Raw genomic sequence first — 24,457 nt, 5'->3', positions numbered from 1 at the left:
AGCCCTCATCCTCCTCATGCCTTGACCCCTCAACACAGGTTCAGGGACCTTGCATGGGCTTCTTCAACATGATCTCCTTACTAGCCTGCAAGCTCCAGGGGCAAGACAGTCCTATTTCACGTTGGTCACATTTAGTCTGTGCTCACCCAGTACCTGAGTATGTGTGTTGGACAAGTTTTGAATGAATGAAATTGTATTTGCTTGGAGTGTTCCTCATAAAATAATTATAGCTTACATTTTACTGAGTGCTTAAGATGTAGCAGGCACCATCCTAAGTGTTTTACAAGTGTGTCATCTCATATAACCCTACCAAGCACAGGCCATTTCTCTCATATAACAGGTGGGGGAAAACTGAGGCACAGGGCTCTTAGATAACTCGGCGGAGATGGGCAGCGGGGAAGTGGAGGAGCCAGGGTTAGAATCCAGACTGCTTCCAGAGTCCAATTCGATCGCAACGTCTAGGAAATTCTGTCTCAGCGTGAAGTGCAGTGTGGGGATCCACTACATGAGCAGATTCAAGTCTCCTGCAAAGGGCTTTGTTTATGTTTCCCAGAGAGGGGACGCGCCCCCGGCCGCCCTCTTGCAGGCTCCGGGGTCCTTTGCTGGGCTTTGGGAAGGGCCTGTGCATCCTGTCGGTGGCCGGGTAGTGTGCGGGTGAGACCCCTGATTAACTTTTAGAGCTGCCCGGCCCCCACGCCAGCTGCGCCCAGGTTCTCGGGTGGCCTTTGCCACCCGCAGGTGCGGGTGAGGCGCCACCAGCGGCGCGCGGAGCCCCAAGGCCGGCCCGCAGAGCGGTAGCCCTTCTCCGTGGGTCGGGGGGTGGGGAAGGGGTGGTGGGAAGGGGCGGGCCCGGGGGCGGTGCCTCTCGCCGAGGCCGCCGCCTTCTCCCCGCGCTCGGCTGGCCCGGGTGCAGCGGGCCGGGTGAAGGGGCGGGGCCTGGGGAGGGGCCGGAGCGCGGCTGCCGGTGTAGCTGCGGGAGCAGAGGAAGGAGGCAGTGCGTCCCTAGAGGCGTGCGCCGGGCGGAAGGACCGACGGACCCACGCGCGCAGGGAGAGGGCCGGCGGCGAGGTTGGTATCCGGTGGGCGCGCGGGCGGCGCGGGGAGGGGCGGCAGCGAAGGGAGCCGGAGCCCGGGGGAGGGCGGCGGGAGGGGCGGCGGCGGCGGGCCCGGCGCCGGCTGCGCTCGGGGGTCGGCGCGAGACCCCTCCCCGGGCCGGTCGGACGCGCGGCGAGCGCGCCCCGGCAGCGAAAGCGGAGCCCCGGTATCTCTTCTCCCTCCTCTTTTCTTTCCAGTCAGCGAAAAATAAACACCCGGGAAGGTAAAACAATAGCGGGGCCACCTGGGACGCGGCGCGAGCCGAGCTCCCACGTTTGGGGCGGGTGCCGAGGGTGGAACCGGGAGTGGCGGCCCCACCTCGGAGCCCCTTCCAGATTTGCCCCCGCGGAGGGTGGGGCTACTCGCGGCGCCGGGGCTCGGTGGGAGGCGGAGGGAATTCCCTGGAGTGAAGCGTTTGGTGAAGTACTGCAGGAACAATCGGGCTTCCCAGGATTGCTCTACTCTGGGCGGGGAAACTGAGGCGGAGGCGAAGGTAGCGACTTAGCCAAGGTCAGACCCAAAGGTGGACCGTCCTGATCCCGGATCGGGACCCAGGTGTCGCTCAGTCCCTCTCAGTTGTGTGGCAGCCGTGCTTGCCTCGGATAAATCTCTGTTGTGTTTGTTTTAGAAATCTGCTGGCATTGTGGGACCGCTTCAGGGCTGCCGAACGAACGCCAACTTGCTTCGTGTGTTTCGGGCAGGTCTAGGGCAGGTGGCAGCCCCGTCATGGATGGTGACAGACTTTTTGATGAAGAAACCCAGAGCAGGCGATGTCAGCCAGGGCGATTTGGCTGTCAAAGGTTTTGATAAAACCTGCCGTGTTCTCTTTCGGGGAATCCGAATGAGGGAGATTACAGACACCTTCACCGGGAAGCCAAGGACATTTCTGTATAATCAGTGGATGAAAGGATTTTCTCAGAGACTCTTTTTCCTTTTCCTTGAGGATTAATCCACCGCAATCTACAATTCCAGTGGAAGCCACAAGGCACAGGACGTGGCAGGAGCCTCGGGAGAGCCTTCGGAATTGTTCTGGACCCTTCCTTTTTAGCCTAGAGGAGTTTACCACTTGCCACCCGCCGCCCCTCCCAGCCCCTACACTCCCTCCTGATGAGCTCCTTAACCTGTTCTCATTCCCTGAATTGAGTTCTGTTTCCAAAACTGTCCTCTGCAGCTATAAGTGGATTGCCAGAAAGGAGAGATTAAGAGCTGGGAGAAGAGGAAGCGCCGTGTGTTGTGTCTCCTCTTGGCTGCCGACATGAAGTGCTTTCTCCCAGTGCTGGGCTGTCTGGCTGTGCTGGGTAAGTGGTGCTGCTTATCAGAGTGATCGATGGAAAGTTTAACCTGCTCCTGGTTCCTGTAATTCCTTGTGGTTCTTTCCCATCAACACGGCTTGGGGGGACCACAGGAGACGGCGGTGTGTGTCACAGGTTGGACTAGAGTACCCAGAGCCCCATTTCTGACCCTGGAGGCATATTGTTTGTTGTCTTGAAGAAGGACGTTTGCTGTCCTTAGTGTCTGTCCTGGGCTTTGCTGTGGGGTCCACCCCTCCCTGACCACCACCGCCCGCCCCCCACCCCCCCATCTCCGTCAATGTTTAGGGACTTCCATGTGAATTATGGATTGGTTTCTTGTATTTGCTAAACATAGTGCTTCAGCGTCTTCCTCTTCTCGTCTGTGTTGCTCCACATGAATTCCTAATCTGAAGTGGCGACATTACTCCCCCTCTTGGGAAAGTTGGTTTGGAAAGTTGACAATGATGGTGGTTTTTTGAGTGGGGAAGTAGGAATGGGTGGAATAAGGGTTGAAGCTTTGCCTCATGTAAGTGACCTGTAGACAAAATGTTTGAGGGTCTAGTCATAAGTCCCCTCCCCAAGGAAGTTAAGATCATAGTTCTGGGAAGAAGAGAGACTAGAGGAATGGTGCCTGATAGGGGCTGTGCTTGGATTGGGTTTTGTGCCCCCACGGAAGGTCAGGATGCTTAGATTGGATGGAGAAACTCTGGCTTGAGAGGTGAACCTTTGACACCTTTCTTAAGGATTCTCTCCCATTGAAGAGCCCTCCCCACCCCCCAACCCTTTGCCCAACATTCTCAGATTCAGCAGTGCTTTCCATGCCCTTGAATGCTGTCTTAATCTTAAATACGGTATCTTGGGTTGAGGATAAGCTCCCTGGCCAGAATGTGGTACATCCTGTCCCTCCAACTCCTTAGACTTCACAGCTGAGCACACCCTCTGCTCTCTGGGTACGGCTCAGTCCCCTGTATTCAGAAGAGGACATCACTGCTGCTTGTGGGGTTTCCATCTCCACATCTCGGTGTCTTGCATTTATGGGACTTGTGACCTGCTGCCAGTGGAGATTGCTTTCATCCATCGTCTACACCCTTGGAAGAGTTCACAGAGGGGCAGAAAGAGAGTGGACTTTGGAGATGGGAGAATCCGAGGTCAGATCTTAGCCTGACAGTGATTGATGTCTGAATCTCAGTAAAATTGAGTGATACCTCCAAGGGTTGTCCTGACAGTTAAAGGTTATAAGGTATTGTAAATGTCTTGACTGCTTTGAAAAATGTCTAGGGCACATAATGTGTGCCTGTGAGCTCAATCGTGTTCAACTCTTTGGGGGAACTCTCAAGGTTCCTTTGTCCGTCGGATTTTCCAGGCAAGAATACTGGAGTGGGGTGCCATTTCCTCCTCCAGGGGATCATCCCAACTCAGGGATCAAACCCGGATCTCCTGCATTGCAGGCAGATTCTTTACCATCTGAGCCACCTGGGAAGCCCAGAATCGCTGGGAGAGCTTTGAAGAAATCTCGATGTCCAGGCAGCAACCCGAGACCAGTTAAACCAGGTTCTTTGGGAGGACGACCCAGGCATGTATCTTTTAGCAGTCCTAGGTAATTCCAATGTGTAGCCGAGTTAGGGACCCAGCGGGTGAGAGTGGGTTCACCGCAGCCAGCTCTGCGCTCCCCTCCCCAGCGCTCATACAGACACCCCGTCTGGCGGCAAGTTTAGTCAGCCTTTGGCTCAGCTGTGGGTCAGTGTCTCCCTGTCTCTTGTGTGCTCAGGCAGAATTAAGAAGACGGGCAGCTCTCCATTCACCAGTACTAAATATTGTATTGGTATTTGCCATTCACTTAGTGTCTGGGTTTAAAATCAGTAATTAGTGACTCATGTGGATTCAAGAGACAAGCAGGGAAAGCCCTCCAGGAAGCTTGGGTGTGGGGTGGATGGTGGTGTGGCTAAGGCAGGAAAGAGGGCTGAGTGGAAGGGTGGGGCCCTGGGCAGGAGATGCAGCCACTGATGGGAAGACAAGGAAATGTGGCATTTGTGCCTTTTGCTTCTCCTGGCTGCTCCAGAAATGTGCGGCTGCCAGCTGGTCCCCCTGCTGTTCCCCTCTGGGCTGCTCTGTGGAGTAGAGCTTGGGCCACTTTTGTCTCGTACTCCCAGCCTCAAGTGTGAACAGGTGCCATGGAGGAAAGTGAGTGTCGACGGTGGTGCTGAAGGGGAGTGGTGGCAGAAGGCCACACCTGGGTGAGAGTGGGGAGGTTTAGAGCTGTGGAGGGCCCTGGTTTTTTTGATCCCTACTGGTGAAATCTCACCTTTTCTCATCACTTGATGATTGGCAGCATGGCAGGGAGAGGGAGTGACTACTACTTTTTAACCTTGGAGACCAGCAGGTCTTTGTGGAGGGAACAAAACCTAGGTTGGGGTCTTATAACCTGCTTGCAGCCTGGTGTGGTCTGATTCCTGCGTCATCATTCTTGCTGTGTAATGAAAATTAATGTGTAATATGAATTGAAAATAGCAAAGATGCTCAAGGTTTTGTGTCCAGATGGGTCACATGCTTGGAATAAAATTTTGTTTGTAAAAAGTAGAATCAGGTTAAGTGTTCTGCAAACTGAGACTGATCCAGGTGCTGCTAGCCTCCAGAAGCGGTGGTTTGAGTTAGAAATCCCTGTGACAGTGTGTAAGGGGTAAACAGGGTAAATCCAAGATGCTTGTCTCTCCCTCGCCATCATCAGACCCATGGTTTCTGTTCCCTTCCTTTGCCACTGTCTAGGATTTAGGTCCAGTTTCTCCTTTTCTGCCTGCCTGGGTACCAATTCCTGCCCTCTTGACCGCTGTGTCTTGTTTCTTCCTTCTGCACCTCTGAGTGCCCACCTAACTAGGGAACCATCAGCTGCTATGGATACCCTGTCCCAATTCTATAGCTGTCTTAAGCATGGGCCTGATTGAGGATAGTAAAGTTTCCACTACTGAGAATGGGTGGAGCCAGAGGGGTAGAAGAGGAGAGAGAGTAGGGGCTGGTGTGGATGTGGCTTGAGTGTGAAAGAGGGAATGAGGAGAGGCTGCTTGCAGCTGTGCCCGTGCCTGGGAGCAGCCCTGCATGAGTGCCAGAGACATGGGGAGGTGACCACAGTGTCAGGGGCAGACAGAATAGGATTTGTGGCTGCGAGAGCAGGAAGGGAGTAATCAGGAGAGATGAATATAAGCTTTAGGCACATAAAGCAAATTTCGATTTTGCATAACCATGAAGAGTGATGCCTTCTAGACCAGTGCTGATATTGCAAACAAGATGAAATCGCTTGAAAGTGTTCACAGTGAAAAATGTAGGAGACTGGGACATCCCCGGATAGACACAGCGAACTCGTGAGTGGCTCATGGGCATTCTTGCTCTTCTCCAGTGGGAGAGAATTTTCATTTGTAGGGTTTGAAAACCCTCTTGTTTGAACACCGTGGACTGAGGAAGCGATCACTTCTTTCCCAGTCAGGGAAGGCTTCTTATGGGAGAGGCCAGAGAGTGCTTCCAAAAGAGATTGAAAGGAACTTTGATGTTCTGGTGGGAGTGAGCTCACTGGTAGGACTGGGGTGATCAAAGGCTGAGGAGAGGGAGTAGGCAGAGGAAAGCAGCAAGGTGGCTAGGAGCAGTCAGGGAAAAGGTTCTGATGGAAGAAGACAAAGATTGTGATTTATGGATGAGCCAACACCACTGTCCCAACAGTTTCACCAGAAACAATGCCCTTCCCTTTCCTGGGGACCATTTGACAAGGGTGCCAGAGAAGGGAATTCTTGTCAGGACTAGGCTAGCTAAGATGCCTTTCAACTGTATGAGTCATTGAGCCACCCCTGGGTACTGAGGGTTGTGTTAAGATATCCCAGTCTCCTACGTCTGTTATTGCAGCAAGAGAATAGCAGAATTACCACCTCTCCCAACTCTAGCCCTTACTGTGAAGCAAGTCCTTTCTCTTTGAGTCCTCAGTCTTGCCAAATAGAGACCTGACATTATCATCTTTCTGTAGTTGGGGATATTGAGGTCCAGGAAGGTTAAGGAACTCACCTGGAGGTAGATGACCGTTGCTGTTTAGTCACTAAGTCGTGTCCGACTCTTTGCGACCCCATGAACTTCAGTGAAGGACAACCCCCTGTCCTTCAGTGTCTCCCAGAGTTTACTCAGACTCATGTCCATTGAGTCAGTGATGCCATCCAACTATCTCATCCCCTGTTGCCCCCTTCTCCTCTTGCCCTCAATCTTTCCCAGCATCAGAGTCTTTTCCAGTGAGTCAGCTCTTTGCATCGGGTGGCCAAAGTATTGGAACTTCAGCTTCAGCATCAGTCCTTCCAATGAATATTCAGGGTTGATTTCCTTTAGGATTGACTGGTTTGATCTCCTTGCTGTCCAAGGGACTCTCAAGAGCCTTCTCCAGCACACAATTCTAAAGCATCAATTCTTTAGATGACTGTACCAGCTTGAAATGGTGCTCCACAGTGATAGGGACCCAGCCCCTTTCTGTCTTGTTTCAAGTGTGTGCCTTTATTCCCAAGAGCATCTCATAGTCCAAGATGGCTGTGCTAACCCCAACCGTCAGGAAGGAGGAAAGGATTGGTCAAGGGCATGCCCTCTTAATTTAAGGACATTTCCCAGAAGTGTACCCCTCACTTCTGCTTACATCCCCATTGGTTAGAACTTGGTCATATGACCATACTTTGCTGCAAGGAAGGCTTGGAAATATCCTTAATTCTCAGTGTTCAGCCAAAAACTGGGGTTCTCTTATTACAGGGGAAGGAGAGAACAGATTTAGCAGGGACAGGTGCTGGTCTCTGGCACACTTACAAAGCTAGGAAGTGGCAGAACAGGGTTTTGAAACCAGGACCACTTGGTTCATGTTCTTTCATCCTACAAGTTGTCTGTCTGAGTATGAGGCCCCTCCCCTGGCCTCTTTGAATCTTTAATGGGAAGACAAGAGCTAGATAAACCAGCTGTTAAGTGAAGCGACACAAATCAGCATGTAATTGGACACTCAGAGTTGTGGTTTTAGTGGTAGCATTGTGTTTATAGAATGCTTAGGTGCCAGTCGCTGGTAAACAGTTTCTGTAGCATGACCTTCTGCATAAAGTGAGTAGGGACCATCTCTGTCATGTTCATTACTGTAGCCCCAGAACTCAGCCGTGTGCCTGGAGCGAAGTAGCTGTTCATTTGATTTTTTGATGAATGAATGATTTCACAAGATAGGTGTTGTTTCTGTAACAGCTCCCTTGATCAAGATGAGGAAATTAAAAACTCAGGGAGTTTAAATCATTTTGCTTAAAAGGAAAGAGCTCAGAATTGACGGAGCTTGGATTTGAATCCAGCCTTGTCTGGCTATAGTGCTTGTGCTTTTTACTCCACCAAACAGGGGTTCTTAACCTTTTTTGTGCCATGGATCCTTTTGGCAAGCTGCTGACATCTATGGACCTCTTCTTAGGGTAACTTACTCAAATGCATAAATAAATAACATAGGATTAGAGAAAATCAATTTTATTGAAATACCCTCACCAAAATATTAACAAAAACAAATTTATAACATAGCACTAAACTTCTTTAATAACACATTAAATAACAAGATCTACTCCAGTACCCTTGCCTGGAAAATCCCATGGGCAGAGGAGCCTGGTAGGCGGCAGTCCATGGGGTTGCGAAGAGTCGGACATGACTGAGCGACTTCACTTTCACTTTTCACTTTCCTGCATTGGAGAAGGAAATGGCAACCCACTCCAGTGTTCTTGCCTGGAGAATCCCAGGGATGGCGGAGCCTGGTGGGCTGCCGTCTGTGGGGTCGCAGAGTCGGACACGACTGAAGTAACTTAGCAGCAGCAGCAACAGTTGTGTAGTTTTGGTGTAGTGAAGGGTGCAAATGATATTTTGAGGTATCTGCGTCCACTGTGATGTGATATGAAAGTATGTATGGTTTATATTGTGACAGAGTCACAGGTCTTGAATATATTACCATGATCCTTACCTACATTCATAATCAAAGGAACAGCTATTTACTTTCTTGTCGTTTAGTTGCTAACATGTGTCCGACATTAGCGTCCTCATGGACTACAGCCCGCCAGGCTCCTCTGTCCATGGTATTTTTCAGGCAAGAATACTGGAGTGGGTTGCCATTTCCTTCTCCAGCGTATCTTCCCAACTCAGAGATCAAACCCGTATCTCCTGCGTTGCAGGCATATTCTTTACTGCTGAGCCACCAGGAAAGCCCCAACATTCACTTAAGAGATTAGTGAAAATAAGGATGCAGTTTTTTTCTCATTCAAATTCATCTATCTCCTGAACTCTGTCCACAGACCCCTGTGAAGTTCAAAGTAAAGTTCAATGTAATCAGTAGTTGTCAACAAAAACCTTGTGGAACAAGTCTTGGGCTGGGCTTTCGGCAACGGGTGGGCTTTAACTGAGGAGGGTGTTCTCTTCCCAGGAGAGTCCTGCTAATGCAGAGGCATCAGCAGTCAGAATGATGGCAGAGTGGCCCTTTAGGGATTGGATAAATGACTGTCAGTGATTTTAGGGCCCAGTTCATGTGGGGTGATGCCGGACACAGAGATTTGGTTTGGATTGTAATTGAGTTTGGGATTTGGGCTTAGACTGGGTCCCTGGAGCCCAGGCAGACCACTTCTGCTGAGCCCTGGCCAGGAACTGGAAGACGTGGCTCTACTTAGTGGCCTTTCCTGGTGCCTGGCCTTGGGCACTCTGAGCTATGGCACCTTGATTAGTATCTGTAGGTTCCTTTGGGAGTTCCTTGTTCACCGTGATTGGACACCTGTTTTTTTGCTGCTTCAACGTGAGCACAGCTATTCCTTGTAAAGGCTTGGATTTTAATTTAAGGAAATTTAGGACACCTGTGTGTGAATGCCCCTAATTTTCAGAGAAATGAGTGGTTGCATCAAAATCAAGCTTGTTATGTGTAGAAAATCACATTTTGCCAAATTCCCTCATCAAGACCCCTTTATTAAGTGACTAATCATGGACCCCAGTGGCGGACACTTAACAGAGACAATGGCAGTGGGCCTCCCTTAACTGGAACCCCAGTTAAGTGGGATTTTGCTTTTATTTTTGAACTCCACTTTCAGGAAGGTGAAATCACAAGATGGCAGCAGCAGGGATTGATTCTAAAAACTGGCTTCCAGGCCACTGTCAGCCCAGTCTCTCCATCTTCCACAACTCTAATTATAGTAGCAGAAGAGAAGGATGAGCCTAGGGGCCCTGTAAGATTCTGAATCAAAGATTAAATTATATTAACTCCACTCAGGCTGGGAAGTGGTCAGATGGATCTTAAAAAGCTTTATAATAGGCTTTATGATAATGAGAGTTGAAGCAAAGTTTCTGCCCAACCCTCTAATGAAATTCATCTGAATACTGTATTTCCCTTCGTTCGGGTGATCCAGGTTTTGCACAACCATGTTCCTGCCCTCGAGGAGGTGGTAAGCTAAAGCCGGGGGTTAAAAAAAAAAAAAAAAAGGGTGGTAAATCACTTTGCAAGTGGACAACCACAGACTCTCCAAGGACTGTTGTCTTATTGGGGAAGGAGAGGCCAGGCAAGTTTGTTCTTGCTTTCAGCTAAGCAGAAGTAAAGGGAATTCTTTGTCCAGGGATGTGACTGGAGTAGCCCTCAAATGCTCAGTCTGGAAAGGTTTTCTGGATGGGCTGGAATTTTAGGCAATTTTTTAAAAAATAATGAGAGAGTGAGGTCCTGGCAGAATTGTGGAGTGGAGGACACCAGGACACAAGGGGATGCTTTGAGAAGATTTCTTATTTGTTGATTTACTTAGCTGCACTGAGTCTTAGTTGTGGCATGTGAACCCTTAGTTGTGGCATATGGGATCTTAGTTCCCTGACCAGGGATCGAACCCAGGCCTCCTAATTTGGGAGCACGGAATCTTACCTCCTGGACCACCAGGAAGTCCCAAGAAGACTTCTGAAGGGGTGGGGAAGCCCTAGTGTCAGTGGGCCTGGGTCCTAAAGGTGCTGGTTGGAAGAACTGGAGTTGTCGGTTGGTGTAGGTATTTGGGCCAGGGACAGATGGCAGATACCAGAGAGCTGTAGATGTGTGTAGATAGGAGAAGTGACAGAGAGGGTAGGGGACATTACTGAAGGTGGGGGTCTTGAGTGGAAGTAAAGGGGGCCTGTTTCTATACCGAAGGAAGAGCTTTTGTTCATCAGAATCCTAACAAAACAACTCAAAGAGATCAGTGTCTAGTCTTCTTGTGGGGACCTGTTGCCATCAATTTATAGGTCCCCAGACCTTTCCTTTATTAAAGCAGGGAAGAAATCTGATACCAGCTATGTGTTCTTTTCCGTTATAATTCTTTGATGTAGTGGGATCTGTTCAGGATTGCCCAAGGTTGGAGCTATTTTCATATGTTTGTTTGTTTTGTTTGTAACACCCATTTCTCCTTACTCTGGGGTATGGCCTACTCTTCCTTCTGCATGGCGACCTCTGCAAACACCTTCTCTGCTCTCAGCTGGGCCTTGGATCCTGTTTGTGTTGTTGATAATGGAGCCATGTCAAGAGATGGGCTGCCTATCTTCTCAGGGATCCCTTCCATTAACTCCCCTTACCCCAAGAGTCCCATAAATTTGAAATCTTCTGTCTCCTAGAAAGGCAGCATTTATTAAGTAGTAGTAATCTGTTTTTTCTACATGACAAACAGTGTGATCCCTCACATTTGGTACCGTAGTCTGGTTTTAAAGCAAAATTAGCTTGGTACTCACACATAGCCTGCATCCCTTAGGTATCTTAGCCCTGTGTCTGTACCTTAGTGGAAGTGGTATCATGGTTAGGTGTTTTTGAAACATAAGGTGGCCAGCTTCTCCACCCTCATGTGTTACTTTGAGAGCTGTAAGGAGCTTGGGTAACTTAACCAGGATGTGTTTGCTCCTAGGTAAAATTAACTGATTGCACTGGCGACCTTGATTTGACTTTGGTAGGAAGGGCTTGGAGGAGGAGGAGGAGGAATGGGAGATCTTTGTGTGAGTAACTGTTTGTTGCTCCAGGGCAAACCACGCCTCCCTGTCCTGGCCACAAACCCTCCCCCCGCGGCTCCGCCCCTTTTCTAAAGACCTCCCAAGAAGGAAACTTTGCAGCCTTTTAGATGCAACACATATATTGGGAGGGAAGACTTGATTTTCACTGATTTAAGTCACAATTTAAAACAACAAATAAAGTGCTTCAGGGTAAAATGTTATAAAAAAGAAGGATGATGAGCTATTGGTTGCAGTTTCATGAGATAGCTTATGTATGCTTGCTTTATTTCTTTGACTTTTAATGTTTGGGTGGAGTGCTGTATGAGTATAGTTCTGTTGTAAAAATCTAGTAGAGTTCAGACAGAAAGCTTTCCTGGTGGCTCTGATGGTAAAGAATCTGCCTACAAGGTGGGAGACCCAGGTTCGTGGGTCGGGAAGATCTCCTGGAGAAGGAAATGGAGAACAACCCACTCCAGTATTCTTGCCTGCAGAATCCTCCAAAGAGGACCCTGGTGGACTACAATCCATGGGATCACCAAGAGTTGGACATGACTCAGTGACTAACACTTAGGAGCACAGACAGAAAGTAAAATGGGGAGGTTCCCCTCCCTGCCCCGCGTCCCTCTTTGACTCTGAAATAACATTCTTTATAGTTTGGTACACTATATTCTCCCAGGCTTTTCCCTGCCATTCCTATTCATATACCCACACAAATATAGATTTTTTTTGGACATAAATGGACTGACAAGAACACATTTTTCAACAACTTGATTCTCAAGGGGTGATTTATTCCACTCTTTTTTTCAGTCTTAATTTTATACTCATATCAGAACTGATCTTGTTATTTTATAGCTAGTAGAAGCTGTAATTGGTGCAGTCATTAGGGAGCAGCAAGTCTTACTCAATAGCCATATAACAGAATAATTTTGTCTTGTGGTATCAAGAGCAACAGTCATAATGAAAACACTGCCCTTAAGTGTTAATGTACTTAAGAGAAATAATTGACTTGTTCATTCTGAATATTTTCTCTAGAAACAGACATTTAACAAATTAAGCACACCCGTATTTTATTGACTATCTTAGTTATAATCTTGAATTAAATAAAGCCCATTTAAAACTTGTTGAGAGGACAATTGTAAATACTAGATTTTGTGTCCAAGTCAATCAACTGCTTTTATTTGTTCATAGACTAGGAAAAAAATGAGAAGTTTTCCTGCATTTTCAGCTCCCAAATGATTCTTCCATTTAGAGTGAACTGGACTGGAGTAACCTTTAAGGTTGCTGGCTACCAGACATTTAAGACTTTAACCTAAAGGAAGATAATTTTTTTCCTTTAGTCCTGCTGGAGCAGATATTGCTGTAAAAAGATTATCATTTCAAAGTGTTGGGTTACTTCTTAAGTTCACTAGTATGAACTTTCTTTAAAACCTCGGGAGCAAAAACAGATTTCTTGGATGGTTCACCTTTAGACCTGATTTTGAAAATAGTTGCTATTTTGGAGGGATGGTTGTTGAATTCACATGTCACAGCCAGCCCTTCTTAAACATCAGGGTTTGACCTGCTGCCACCCATCCAGAGAGCCAGCCCTGTTATGTTAGAGCCTCCTTACAGTCCTTTCCTGAGAAGACTTTGATCTGTTCCTTCAACAAATACTTGAGTGCCTTCTACAAGCACTCATTGTTCTGTTATCTCAAATACCGAGAACTAAAAGCTAACATCATAATGACCATTTTAAGTAGTCATCTGGTATGTATTTTAATCTTTGATAAATAGAAACATTAACTAAAAACACCTCTGAGGTTAGGGAACTCTTTTCTGTCCCTAAGGTAAAATCTTTTTCCTGCTGTTTCTTAAATCTTGTTTTGTTCTCAGCTCTTCTTTAGCAGCCATGAATTACACATACCCTGGGCAGTCCTGGTAAAGAGCCCTTAGAAATAAGAGACAATACCAGTGCTGGTGAGCGACTGGGGCTGGGGAGAGGTAAGGGCAAATTCTTTGTTTTGAAAATATGCAAATATCCCGAGTCCTGGATATATGGAATGCCTTTATTAACTGATGGGAATTTTGTATTGGAATTGGGATTTTCATACTTGGCTCTGAATTCCTGTTGTTGCTCTGCTCAGTCGCTTAGTTGTGTCCAACTCTTTGCCACTCTGTGGGTTGTAGGCCCCCCAGGCACCTTTGTCCATGGAATTTCGCAGGCAAGAATACCAGAGTGGGTAGCCATTCTCTTCTCCAGGGGATCTTCCCGACCCAGGGGTCGAACTGTGTCTCCTGTGTTGGCAGGTGGATTCTTAACCACTAGTGCTACCTGGGAAGCCCACCAGAACAGAACAAACAAAAACTAGAATGATCACTTCCTTTGCCATCAGATAGGAGACAGCATCCATACCAAACTTCCTCCTGAAGACTTCGGTGTTGAGGGTGTGGTGACAGGAAGATTGGGCCTATCCCTGGTGGCTCAGACAGTACAGACAGTCTGCCAGTGCCAGAGGTCTGCATTCTTTCCCTCCCTGGGTCGGGAAGATCCCCTGGAGAAAGGGAGTGGCCAGCCCACTCCACTATTCTTGCCTGGAGAATCCCATGGACAGAGGAGCCTGGCGGGCTACAGTGCCTGGGATCTCAAAGAGTTGGACACGACTGAGCGACTCACACGCACACACCTGGTACTCAGTCCCAGAACCTGGAGCTCTCACCACTGTTGTTTTCTGGAAGCTGCTGGGTCAGCTCAGTGGGAGGTGGGTGGGGCAGACTCTTTCAGGTCTGCTGCTTTTCAGAGGCCCTCCTTGACCTGGGATGATCCCTGGACAGCACTGGCCTGCGCTTCTCTCTCCTGTCCCTGGTGTTTCTCCCTGCTTCATCCCCTAAGCCAGAAGGGCCCAGGCGGGTTGTAAGCTGTGCCTGGTGACCTTGGCCTGAGCCCCATAGCAGGCGGTACTGCTCCTGGGACCCTGTGTGCCGGGCCAGCCTTCTCTCCACCAGCAGCTTTCTTCAGAAGCCTTTCTGGTTTTCCTCAGTGGTTTTGTTCTGCGTTGATTCTGTGTTGATCTGGAGATGGATGGTCTATTGGGGATTCTGCCTCGCAGATGGACACGTCTGTTAGTTTATTAGAGGAGTGGCTGTGCAGATAGATTTGTTCTCGGCTCATCCCCAAGCTAGACAACCCTCTGTGACACTGTTTAGAGATGATTTGCTGAGCAGTTTCTTAATGTCTTCTGATGTTCCAGTACAGTAAGATAGCTTGCTGACGAGTTTTGCAATCTGTCTGCTGGTATTGCATTACAGGAAAGCCAGATTGCGTTCGGAGCTCCGGCTGAGGTCGCTCTCCTGCCCTTTACAGGATGGGGGATGGCTTTTAGCTGGGTGTCCCTGTACCTCTCAACTGGGAGGAGCGGCAATCCTTTCCTTTCTCATACTTGAATCTGAATCCTGGTCCTTCCACCCCAACCCCCACCCCGCAAGGGTGGATTGCTAAGAAGGTTGAAACTAGGTAAGACAATGATTGTGCCTCTGGACTTGAATTCACTTTAGAAAAATCTTAGCAGATCTTATGCATAATCCCCTTATTTTAAAGGGGAGTTATTTTTTAGGTGAGGGAGAAACTGATGGCCTGCATGGGGAGAGAGTGGAAGGAGGCCTGGAAAAACTCTCCCAGCAGAAGAGAAAGAGTCTCTGGGGTACGTCACCTTTGTTTTAATTAAAACACTATGCAATACAAACATTTGCCTTCCCCTTCTTACCCCACCGCAGAAGAGCTGTAATTTCCCATATTTGGAATCTCGGGAGGGCCAGGCCACGTCTGAGGATAAGGCCAGGCTCAGTCTATGCTTTGGGGAAAAGTAAGTAACTGTAAGTGCCGAGAGGGCTGTGGTATTTATGGAGTATCTATGGATAATGTATGTGCTTCCTTGTCATCATTTATTCAGCAGCCCCTGATGTCCTGGAGCTGATGCTCTGCCCATCAGCAGTCTGACTCTTGTTTTCTTCTGTGTATTTTCCCGTTTTCAAATGTGTAGGCATTCAGCTTTAATCAAGTAGGCTTTGCTTCTGTCATCTGTAACGGGGGATGACTGAAGTCATGTGGAGGATTTTAAGTAACTAATCTCTTAAGACAGTCAGAGCATAATCTCCGCTGGTCCCTGATCATCCTGCCTGCATCCCAGAGATTGGCGAGGTTCTGCAGAGGAGACCGGATAGGGGCCTTGGCATCTTTCGGAGAGACTGGGCATCCTTCTTGCTGGCGACAGGTTTTGTTTGCCTTTGGCATGGGAACAGGGCCTGCTGATCATTTGCTATGTCAAGAGAGTTCAAGATGTTCCATGAATGTGACTAGTGTTTTACTGAATCTCTGTGCTGGTACAGCGAACAATGACAGGCTGAACTCGTGTGAAGATGCCATCCAAGCTCATTGATGTCTGTACAGCATGTGCAGGGCTGGCTCTCACGGAAATGCAACAGAATAGACAGGAGGCCTGCTGGTTAGTGCTGTTCACTGACATTTTTTTAGTAAATTACATCAGATCAATCAAAAGATCAGGGATACAGGGTCTAAAGTTCTCATGTGCTTTGCTTGGAACCCCAGTGTAACTTTGTATAGGTGTCGTGTATTAGACTGAATTGGATTGCAGCTGCTCTCCCAATTGTCATTTTCCTTTTTCCCCCACCCACTTTCTTTCTTTTTTATTTATTTATGGGTTCATTTAAAATTTTTTTACTCTTTATTCGTGTATTTACTTGGCTGTACCAGGTCTTAGTTGCGGCACATGGGATCTTTAAGTTGAGGCATATGAACTCTTAGTTGCCCCATGTGGGATCTAGTTCCCTGACCAGGCTCTGCATTGGGAGCACGGAATCTTAGCCTCTGGACCACCTGGGAAGTCCCTTCACCCACTTTCTGAGGTTAGCTCTGGTTCTCACTACCAGAAGTGTCCTGTAGAAGAATTTGGTGAATATTACACCAAGCGCAGTCTTCGCTACTTTCTCTTAATGGGGTGGTAAAATCCCTAACAGCGGAGACTAATGAAGAAGATTAGTTTGAATTAGAAAAGTGTCTGAGTTACCAAATATTTCTCAAGAACTTCACTGTTGGTACTTTTAAGTAAATACCATAACTCAGACTAGGCTAACGGAACACCTAATAAAGATCCTTGGGGGATGCTGCTTTAGGAGAGAAACAAGGTTGATTTGCAATTAACATACCAGTTGTTTATGTAAATGGTGTTTCTGAGACACTGGGATTGTGGTTGAAAGCAGTTTGTTCTCTTAAATGTTTTGAATAGGGCCCATGAAACCCCATGTGTGTATACTGCTGGCAGTTTATACGTGGTGTAAGGACCTGTTTTTCGAAGACCTAATTCAGAATTATCAGCAATATCAGAAATCCCAAGTTGGTGACCTTTAACTTCCCAAAATTAGATCACTTAGCCAAATGTTTCCACAGTACCAGCACTTGTCTCCTGCAACACAAACTAATAAGTTTAACAGTGTGTGTGTGTGTTATGTAGAGGAGACACAGCCATCCTTGGGTGGTTTGCGCGTGTGTGCATGCTAAGTCGCCTCAGTCCTGTCCGACTCTTTGCCAAGCTCCTCCATCATGGGATTTCTCAGGCAAGAATACTGGAGTGGATTGCCATGTCCTCGTCCAGGGGATCTTCCCGACCCAGGGATGGAACCTGGGTCTCCTGCATTGCAGGCAGATTCTTTACTGTCTGAGACCCCAGGGACGCACATTACAACATATAATGTGGGGGGAAATATATGGCATTCATAATTTGGACAGTGTCAGACTGAACACACATATTCAAACACTGCCTTTAGACAGTATTGAAGAAAGGTGAGCAGTTTTGTTTTTATTTTATTAATTTTTATTAGAGTATAGTTGATTTACAATGTTGTGGTAGTTTCAAGTGCACAGCAAAGTGAATCAGTTATACATATACATGTATCCACTCTTTTTTTAGATTCTTTTCCTATATAGACCCTAACAGAGTATTGAGTAGAGTTCTCTGTGCTATACAGTGAGTCCCTATTAGTTATCTAAGGTATCTATTTTATATACGTATGGGCTTCCCTGGTGGCTCAGGGGGTAAAGAATCCACCTGCAATGTGGGAGACCTGGGTTCATGAAGTCCCTGGGTCAGGAAGATCCCCTGGAGAAGGAAATGGCAGCCTATTCCAGTATTCTTGTTTGGAGAATTCCATGGACAGAGGAGCCTCCCGGGCTACAGCCCATGGTGTTGCAAAGAATCAGACACGACTGAGCGACTAAGCACACACATTTTATAAATAGTAGTTGACTGAGTGACTAAGCACACACATTATATGTATAATAGTATGTGTATGTTTCAATTTCAATCTTCCAATTCATTGCTTCCCTGCTCTTCACCCCAGGGTAACTATAGTTTGTTTTCTACATCTGTGAGTCTAGTTCTGTCTTGTAAAGAAGTTCATTTGTATCCATTTTTTTAGATTCCACATATCAGTGATATCATTTGATATTTGTTGTTCTGTGTCTGACTTACTTCACTCATTGTGACAGTGTCCGAGGTGACTTTTTAATTAATGATTTAGTGTACTAGACTGTAAGTTCCATCAGGACAGGAATTACAGCTCTGTAGTTGGTCCTGGGGTCCCAAGCCCGTCCTTAGCCTATTGCCTGGCATAGTGTAAATATTGGGTTGAACTGTGTAACATTGCCATGTTTAGAGGTCAAAAACAGTCGAATATCAGCAATTAGGTCACACAGTTCAACCTAATATTGTGCCATCTTTGTGTATTGAATGTTGACTATGTATCATAATTGAAGAGTTCTTAGATGCCTGTATTTAACACAGTTTTCTTGCTTTACTTTTTTTTTTTTATCTTTGTTTTTTCACTTGGCTGTGCCAGATCATAGTTGCAGCATGTGACCTCTTAGTGTTGCAGCATGAGGGATCTAGTTCCCTGACTAGGGATCAAACCCAGGCCCCTGGATTGGGAGTGCGGAATCTTGGCCCCTGGACCACCAGGGAAGTCCCCAACACAATTTTCTGTAGCCAACGAGATCCCAGCTACAGTATTTGAAAAGGAACTCTAAAACTGCCAATAGCTAAAAACGTGTGGACTCGTGATGCAGAGGTAGGGCATCCGTGAGGCTGGAGACTTCAGAGCCTTGGATTCAGTAGATTTTCTCTGCAGTTCTTGGTGCATTTTCCAGCCAAAGATGGAGGCGTGTGCCTTGGGGTCTGGAGTGCTGTCAGTAGCCTGAAGAATCTGGGAGGGTGTGCTGGAAAGCTGGGCTGGATGGCAAAGACAGGGATAAGGTGGCCCAAAGAAGGCAGGGAGACCCATGAGCCCTGTTGATGGAGCCGTGTCTGATCCTGAGTGAAGGGAGCTCTTGTTTTCACAGCCCAGACTTACTGCACTCAGGTGTTCATGGTCCATGGATTTGAGGTGCCCACAGTGTGCTCAGTGACTGGCTAGGCACTGCAGACCTCACTGGGAGCCTCCTTTGTGCCTGAGCCACTGCGGGCTGGATGTAGACCCTGGCCCAGTGGAGGCAAGGGTTGAAATGAGGAAAAAGCCCAGCTGGGCCCTGCTGGGAGAGGTCCAGCACTCTGGCCTGGGGCCTGCTCCCTGGCTGTGGAACTGGGAGTCAGGCCCAGCCTAGGGTTTGGACTAGGGCTTCCCAGCCTCCTCTGCTAAATCCTTTTTTTTTGCATCTGTTTGGATTTCATGGCTCTCTTTCCAATTTCTATGCACAAATGTCCAATTGTGCCACAGTATTATAATGCTCACTGTTTTCTCACACCCACAGGATAATTCCTCGTTCGGCTCAATTCCACCACTATTTGTTGAGCAGCCATATGTGCCAGCACAGGATGGGAGTGGTGGGGGAGGGAAAGCACAAAGATGCATGACGCTGGGTCCTGCCTGTGGCAGACACTGTTGGTTATCTACACGGCAGCCATTTTTTTTCCCCTCTCTCTCTTCTTGTTGGCAGAGCCCTGATGTAGTTTGAATGTCATGCCTCCCTTCTCCACCCCCACCCCCCAACTCAAGGAAAAGTGGCTCTGCTTCCAGCTCTAGGGTGAAATGTGATTGATTCAAGCCATGCCCATGGTCTAGATATGGGCATGTGACATCATTTTAGCCAGTGAGATATGAGAAGTCCTCTGGGGAGGGAAGGGAGTGGATTCTGGGAAAGATGTCTTCTCCCTTAAAAGGAAACGCAGAAGGGGCAGCTTCTTCCGTTAGATTCTTAGAAATGAGCAGCCATTTTGTCACCATGAGGAAAGCAAATCTGTTGAGGCTGTCAGAGGGGTAAAGATGGAAAGAAACAGGGTCCTTAATGACAGAGCCACTGAAGGCTGGGTAGGCCGATCTTTGCACTTTCTGTTGTCACTGGTTCAGCCAGAGGAATTCCAAGCAGATAGAGTAGGGACTCACCAGAGAAAGAGAACCAGGCATGGCTTTCTTGACACAAGAGAAGTCATTTTTGGCCTGAGTTAGTTTTGGATCTAAGCCTGGCCACAGTGCTTGTCCTGGAACAGATCTCAGTAGTTAATGATCATAAGAGAACAAAAGAATGCAAGAACTGTTATCAGGCAAGAGAAGTATGGATAGCAAAGATAGTGTATCAGTTAAAAAGACTCCCAGTTCTCTTTCAGTAGTGAAGATTAGCCTGAAATGTTTAACCTCCAGATCAACTGGAATGTAAGGGATAATGTTCAATCACCAAGTCACGTCTGACTCTTTGTGACCCCATGGACTACAGCTTGCCAGACTTCCTTATCCTTCACTATCTCCCAGATTTTGCTTAAACTCATGTCCATTGAGTCAGTGACGCCACCTGACCATCTCATCCTCTGTCACCCCCTTCTCCTGCCCTCAATCTTTCACAACATCAGGGTCTTTACCAGTGAGTCAGCGCTTCACATTAGGTAGGCAAAGTTTTGGAGCTTCAGCTTCAGCGTTAGTCCTATCAGTGAATATTCAGGTTTGATTTCCTTTAGGATTGACTATTTTGATCTCCTTGCAGTCCAAGGGACTCTTAGGTCTTCCCCAGCACGACAGTTTGAAAGCATCAGTTCTTTGGTACTCAGCCTTCTTTATGGTGCAAATTTCACAGAAAAGCTATGACAAACCTAGGCAGTGTATTACAAAGCAGAGACATCACTTTCCTAACAAAGGTCCATAAAGTCAAAGCTATGGTTTTTTCCAGTGGTCACATATAGATGTGAGAGTTGAACCAAAAAGGGATGATGGTGTTGACCTTTTCTAATCCTTGTGATTTCAGTCCACTAAAACTTGGACTCTCAAGCCTCCATGAATATGTATGTACTCTTAGCTTTAAACTAGCCTAACTTTGCTGGTCAAGGTGACACTGCCTTGGGAAAGACCTCTCGTGGTCTCCTTACTTGCTGCAATAATAAATTCTTTCTTCTCCTAATCTTTGGCGTGGTTGTGTTTTTCTTGGCTCAGCATCCACCAAGAGGTAAACCTAGTTTTTTGGGTAACAGAATTGATGTTTCCCACTGCTTAGAGTTAAAGGCAACCTGTATTAGATACTCCCTCAAGGGAGCAGGAAATAGGATTTATTCTTATAAAACAATAAAAGGTTCTTTCTCTCTTATAAAACAAGGAAGGTTCTCATCACAAGGCACAGTGTTCAGAGCCAGTGCTCACCCCTGTGGTAAAGCAGAGGAGAAAGAGGTTAAGTATGTTAGTAGGAGGGACTCAAGTGAGGAGATTGTATTTGAATGGATCCTGAGGGAGAATTAGGATTTGTGTAGAAAGAGTGAGGAGCGGATGGCATGAACAGACCTGTGCAGACAGGAGTGGACGAGGCTCTGGCAGAGAACAGGGAGATTATGTCCTAATTCCACAGGCAGATTCTAGAGCACTGCAAATTGCAGGCTTAGAAGGTGACCCTTGATTTATGCGGTGCGGGGACTGTGGGCTTTTGAGCAGAGAAGAAACTAAGCAGCCTTGGAAGGAAGGGTTTGGCAGGTCGATCAGGGGGAAGGAAATAAAAGCTGAATGACCAGTTTAAGCTCCTGGAATGATTGAGTTGTTTGTGATGAGATGTGAGTTGAAAGCAGGAGGGCATGGCAGAAGATATCGAAGGAAAATTGTAAAGGAAAGTAACTGTGAAAAGAAGGGAGGAGTGAATGAAAGGGTGATAGAATCTTGCATCGAGAAAATGACTAAGAGTTTGAGTGTGATGACTTGACATAAAATGGAAATTCGGGAGAGGGGACTGAATTTAGGAAGCTGCTGTGTGGGGTTTGAGGTAATGATGGAAGCTCTAAGTAATGACTTTGAATTCATATGAAAATAGGGGCTTGGCCTTGGGAATGAGAGGTCAGGGCTTCAGATGAGGTGGCAGAGGCAACAGCTCACCAGGTATGCACACCTTCCTTCAAATTTTGGCAGATGTGTTGAGGCCGTGTGACTAATGTGAGACAATAAAATGGGTGAGGAGGTGACAGGTGTCATCTTCTGGCCGAGGCAGCTAAAAGCCCATATTTCTTCACTTCCTCCTCCCGTGCCACAGCACTCTTGGGGCCAGGGGCCAGGGGCCGGGGGCCGGGGATGTGGCCACAAGGGGAAGAGGGCCATCCTTCCAGACTTGCATTGCTTCACCTGTAGTCAGGGAACCTTTGTGGAATCCTTCGAGAGCTGTGACAGGGTGGCACTCTAACTGCTATTTGTGTGATCTGGGTGATAAGTGATCTTCAGGTTATTCTTTGTCCACCGACTTCTGACTTGATTTGCTCAGAGATCTGTGTTGGAGGGGATAGAGCATGCTGACTGACTTTCCTTCTCTCTCTGGGGCTCTTGGTATTTCTGGAGGGTGAGTTTACTTCCCCCCACCCCCTGCCCCAAGGCCCTTTAGCTTTCCAGGGAGGGGATCCCTGTCCCTGAGCCGTGCCAGCAAGATGACTGCTCTGCCCGCTGGTCACCAGGATGTCAGTGGCTTTCAGAGGGGAATGTTTTGGTGACTGGTATCTAACTGGTGACCAGCTTGAGCATCTCAATCACCTGACTAAAGGTGAGAGCTTTGGGAAAAAGTTCCAGACTTCTAGACTAGACCAAGAACGAGGTCTGAAGTCCTTTTCACCTTTCCTAGTCTGCAGAGATTCCAAATGTGCTTTGCTTAAAGGCTCAGGAGTGCCGAGCTGGCCCGGAGAGCACAGGCGCACTTTGTTCGAGGCTGCGTGCACTGGCCTGGTTGACTCAAGTTGTTTTCCTAAGGGCAGGGGCCCCGGTGCAGCGCTGGGAAGCATTTGGCATCTGGTTTTCGTCAGGCAGCGAGTAAAAGTGCAGATGCTGAATCTGATTTTGCTTTAAACAAAGCACAGTTAGACACAAAGGAAGGGCCTTTGTGCAGGGTCTCTTCTGCTTCGATGTGATCTCTGCTGTGTTCTGTTTCTCCTTTTACTGGAGACTTTGACTCTACAGACACTTAGAAGAAAACCCTTCAGACCTGGGGACAGCTGGCCTGGGCCACTGGGGTGTTTCTCTATGACTTGAAAATTTAAGGACAGCAAGGGACTCTTTCTCTGTTTCATGGATAGTTGGTGTTTTTATTTTTCCTCCGCTTTCAGCAGACTAGGGCTGTCATATATATTTGTGAATGATGCCTTGTTCATGGGCTCGATTTATTCACAGCTCTCCCTGCTCCCTCTGGCAGGCCCAGAAGGGTCACGTCTAGTCGCAGGAGGAGCTGTCTGTCAGCCTGGCCTTGCCTTCATCCATCAGTCCATCCAGTGATCCATCCCTCCATCCCCCTGATCACCGTTCGATAAGCACTGGTTATTGAGCCAGCATTGTGATTTGGAGCAAATTACTTCACTCTTCTAAATGCCCTTTTCCTTATCTGAAAATAACGGGAGCAGCTCGTTTGGGTTGTTGGGTGAATTTAGTGGAACCGTCGGGAGACAGTCTTTGTGTAGGAAATGCTCTATAAGTTGTAGTGATTGCTCATCGTTGTTCAGGACCAGGGTGCCACCCTAATCAGCTGACAGCCACAGATTGCCTTTTTTAGACATGCATGTCGTTTGGAGATTGGATTTAGGCCACAGTACATAGTGGCGAGCCATAAACAAACGCACAGCTACCTTTGGACCACTTTGACACCGCTCTCGGGCTATCTTGCTTTTCTTGTTTCAGCCTTGGCGAGGCTGTTGTAGCTGAAATCTCCTGGCCTTTGACCAGATGGCCCCTGGGCGTTCCCCAGCTTTGAGGTTCTTTCATGCCTAGGTGGCTCCAAGGGGTCCTCCCCGCATTGTCTGGGGGCTGCTGCCTGGATCTCTACTGCCCCGCACTTCACCTCTTTGCCACCTGCCACCTCCCTGCGTCTGGTGTCTCCACAGTGCCCACCCCTTTTCCCTCTTCCCTTCTCCATCTCAGCACCTGTTCCTGTCGGCACTGCTGCCTCTTGCCTGTTCCTCAGGGTCTCCTGGTACTTTACTCGGGATTCCCAGGTGGCGCTGTGGTGAACAGTCTGCCTTCCCCTGCAGGAGACATGGGGTTCAACCCCTGTGTTGGGAAAATCCCCTGGAGTAGGAAATGGCAACCCACTTCAGTGTTCTTGCCTGGGAAACCCCATGCACAGAGGAGCCTGGCTGGGCTGGAAACGAGTCAGAGATGACTGAGCAACTGAGCGCAGGCACACCTGGTCCTTTGGGGAGCAGCGTTGACGTCCTCTGTGTACCGTGCTGGGCTTCACTCTCGAGCAGCGGTCCCTAACCTCCAGGATCTAATGCCTGATAATCAGAGATGGAACTGATGTGATAACAACAGAAATAAAGTGCGCAGTAAGTGTAATGCACTTGGGTCATCCCGAAACCATTCCCTACCGCCCCCGTGGTAAAAGTATCTCCCACGAAACTGGTCCCTGGTGCCAGAAGGGTTAGGGACTGCTGCTCAAGAGAACCTGCCCTGGCCCTGTGAGTGCCAGGCAGAGAGGATGTAATTGGATTGTCCTGGTGAAAGGGAGTTGCTTATCACTGGGTGGCGGGGACGGTTTGGGGAGGTGGTGGCCTTGCCTAGCTCGGTGGCACCTGAATCAAGGGCATGGAGCGGGCAAGAAGACTTGCCAG

General features: G+C 48.0%; 1 protein-coding gene across 5 annotated transcripts in view; it reads left to right on the top strand.

Moving 5' to 3' along the window:
* IGSF3 (immunoglobulin superfamily member 3) overlaps positions 930-24,457 on the top strand; it is a 131,444-nt gene continuing 107,916 nt past the window's right edge. For 2 of the 5 annotated variants that reach the window (XM_018045963.1, XM_018045968.1), the window contains exons 1-2: positions 956-1,068; positions 1,724-2,393. In XM_018045963.1, coding sequence (XP_017901452.1) covers positions 2,351-2,393 — 43 coding nt within the window. In that variant the 5' untranslated portion in view covers positions 956-1,068; positions 1,724-2,350. Of the gene's footprint in view, positions 1,069-1,723; positions 2,394-24,457 lie in introns of all 5 variants that reach the window. The other 3 variants (XM_018045966.1, XM_018045965.1, XM_018045964.1) reach the window with 3 other exon arrangements.

This window comes from Capra hircus, chromosome 3 (genome assembly GCF_001704415.2).
Source record: "Capra hircus breed San Clemente chromosome 3, ASM170441v1, whole genome shotgun sequence".
NCBI classification, from domain to species: Eukaryota; Metazoa; Chordata; class Mammalia; order Artiodactyla; family Bovidae; genus Capra; species Capra hircus.
Note: the sequence above shows the minus strand (reverse complement) of the source record. Positions and strands in the feature narration are given on the sequence as shown.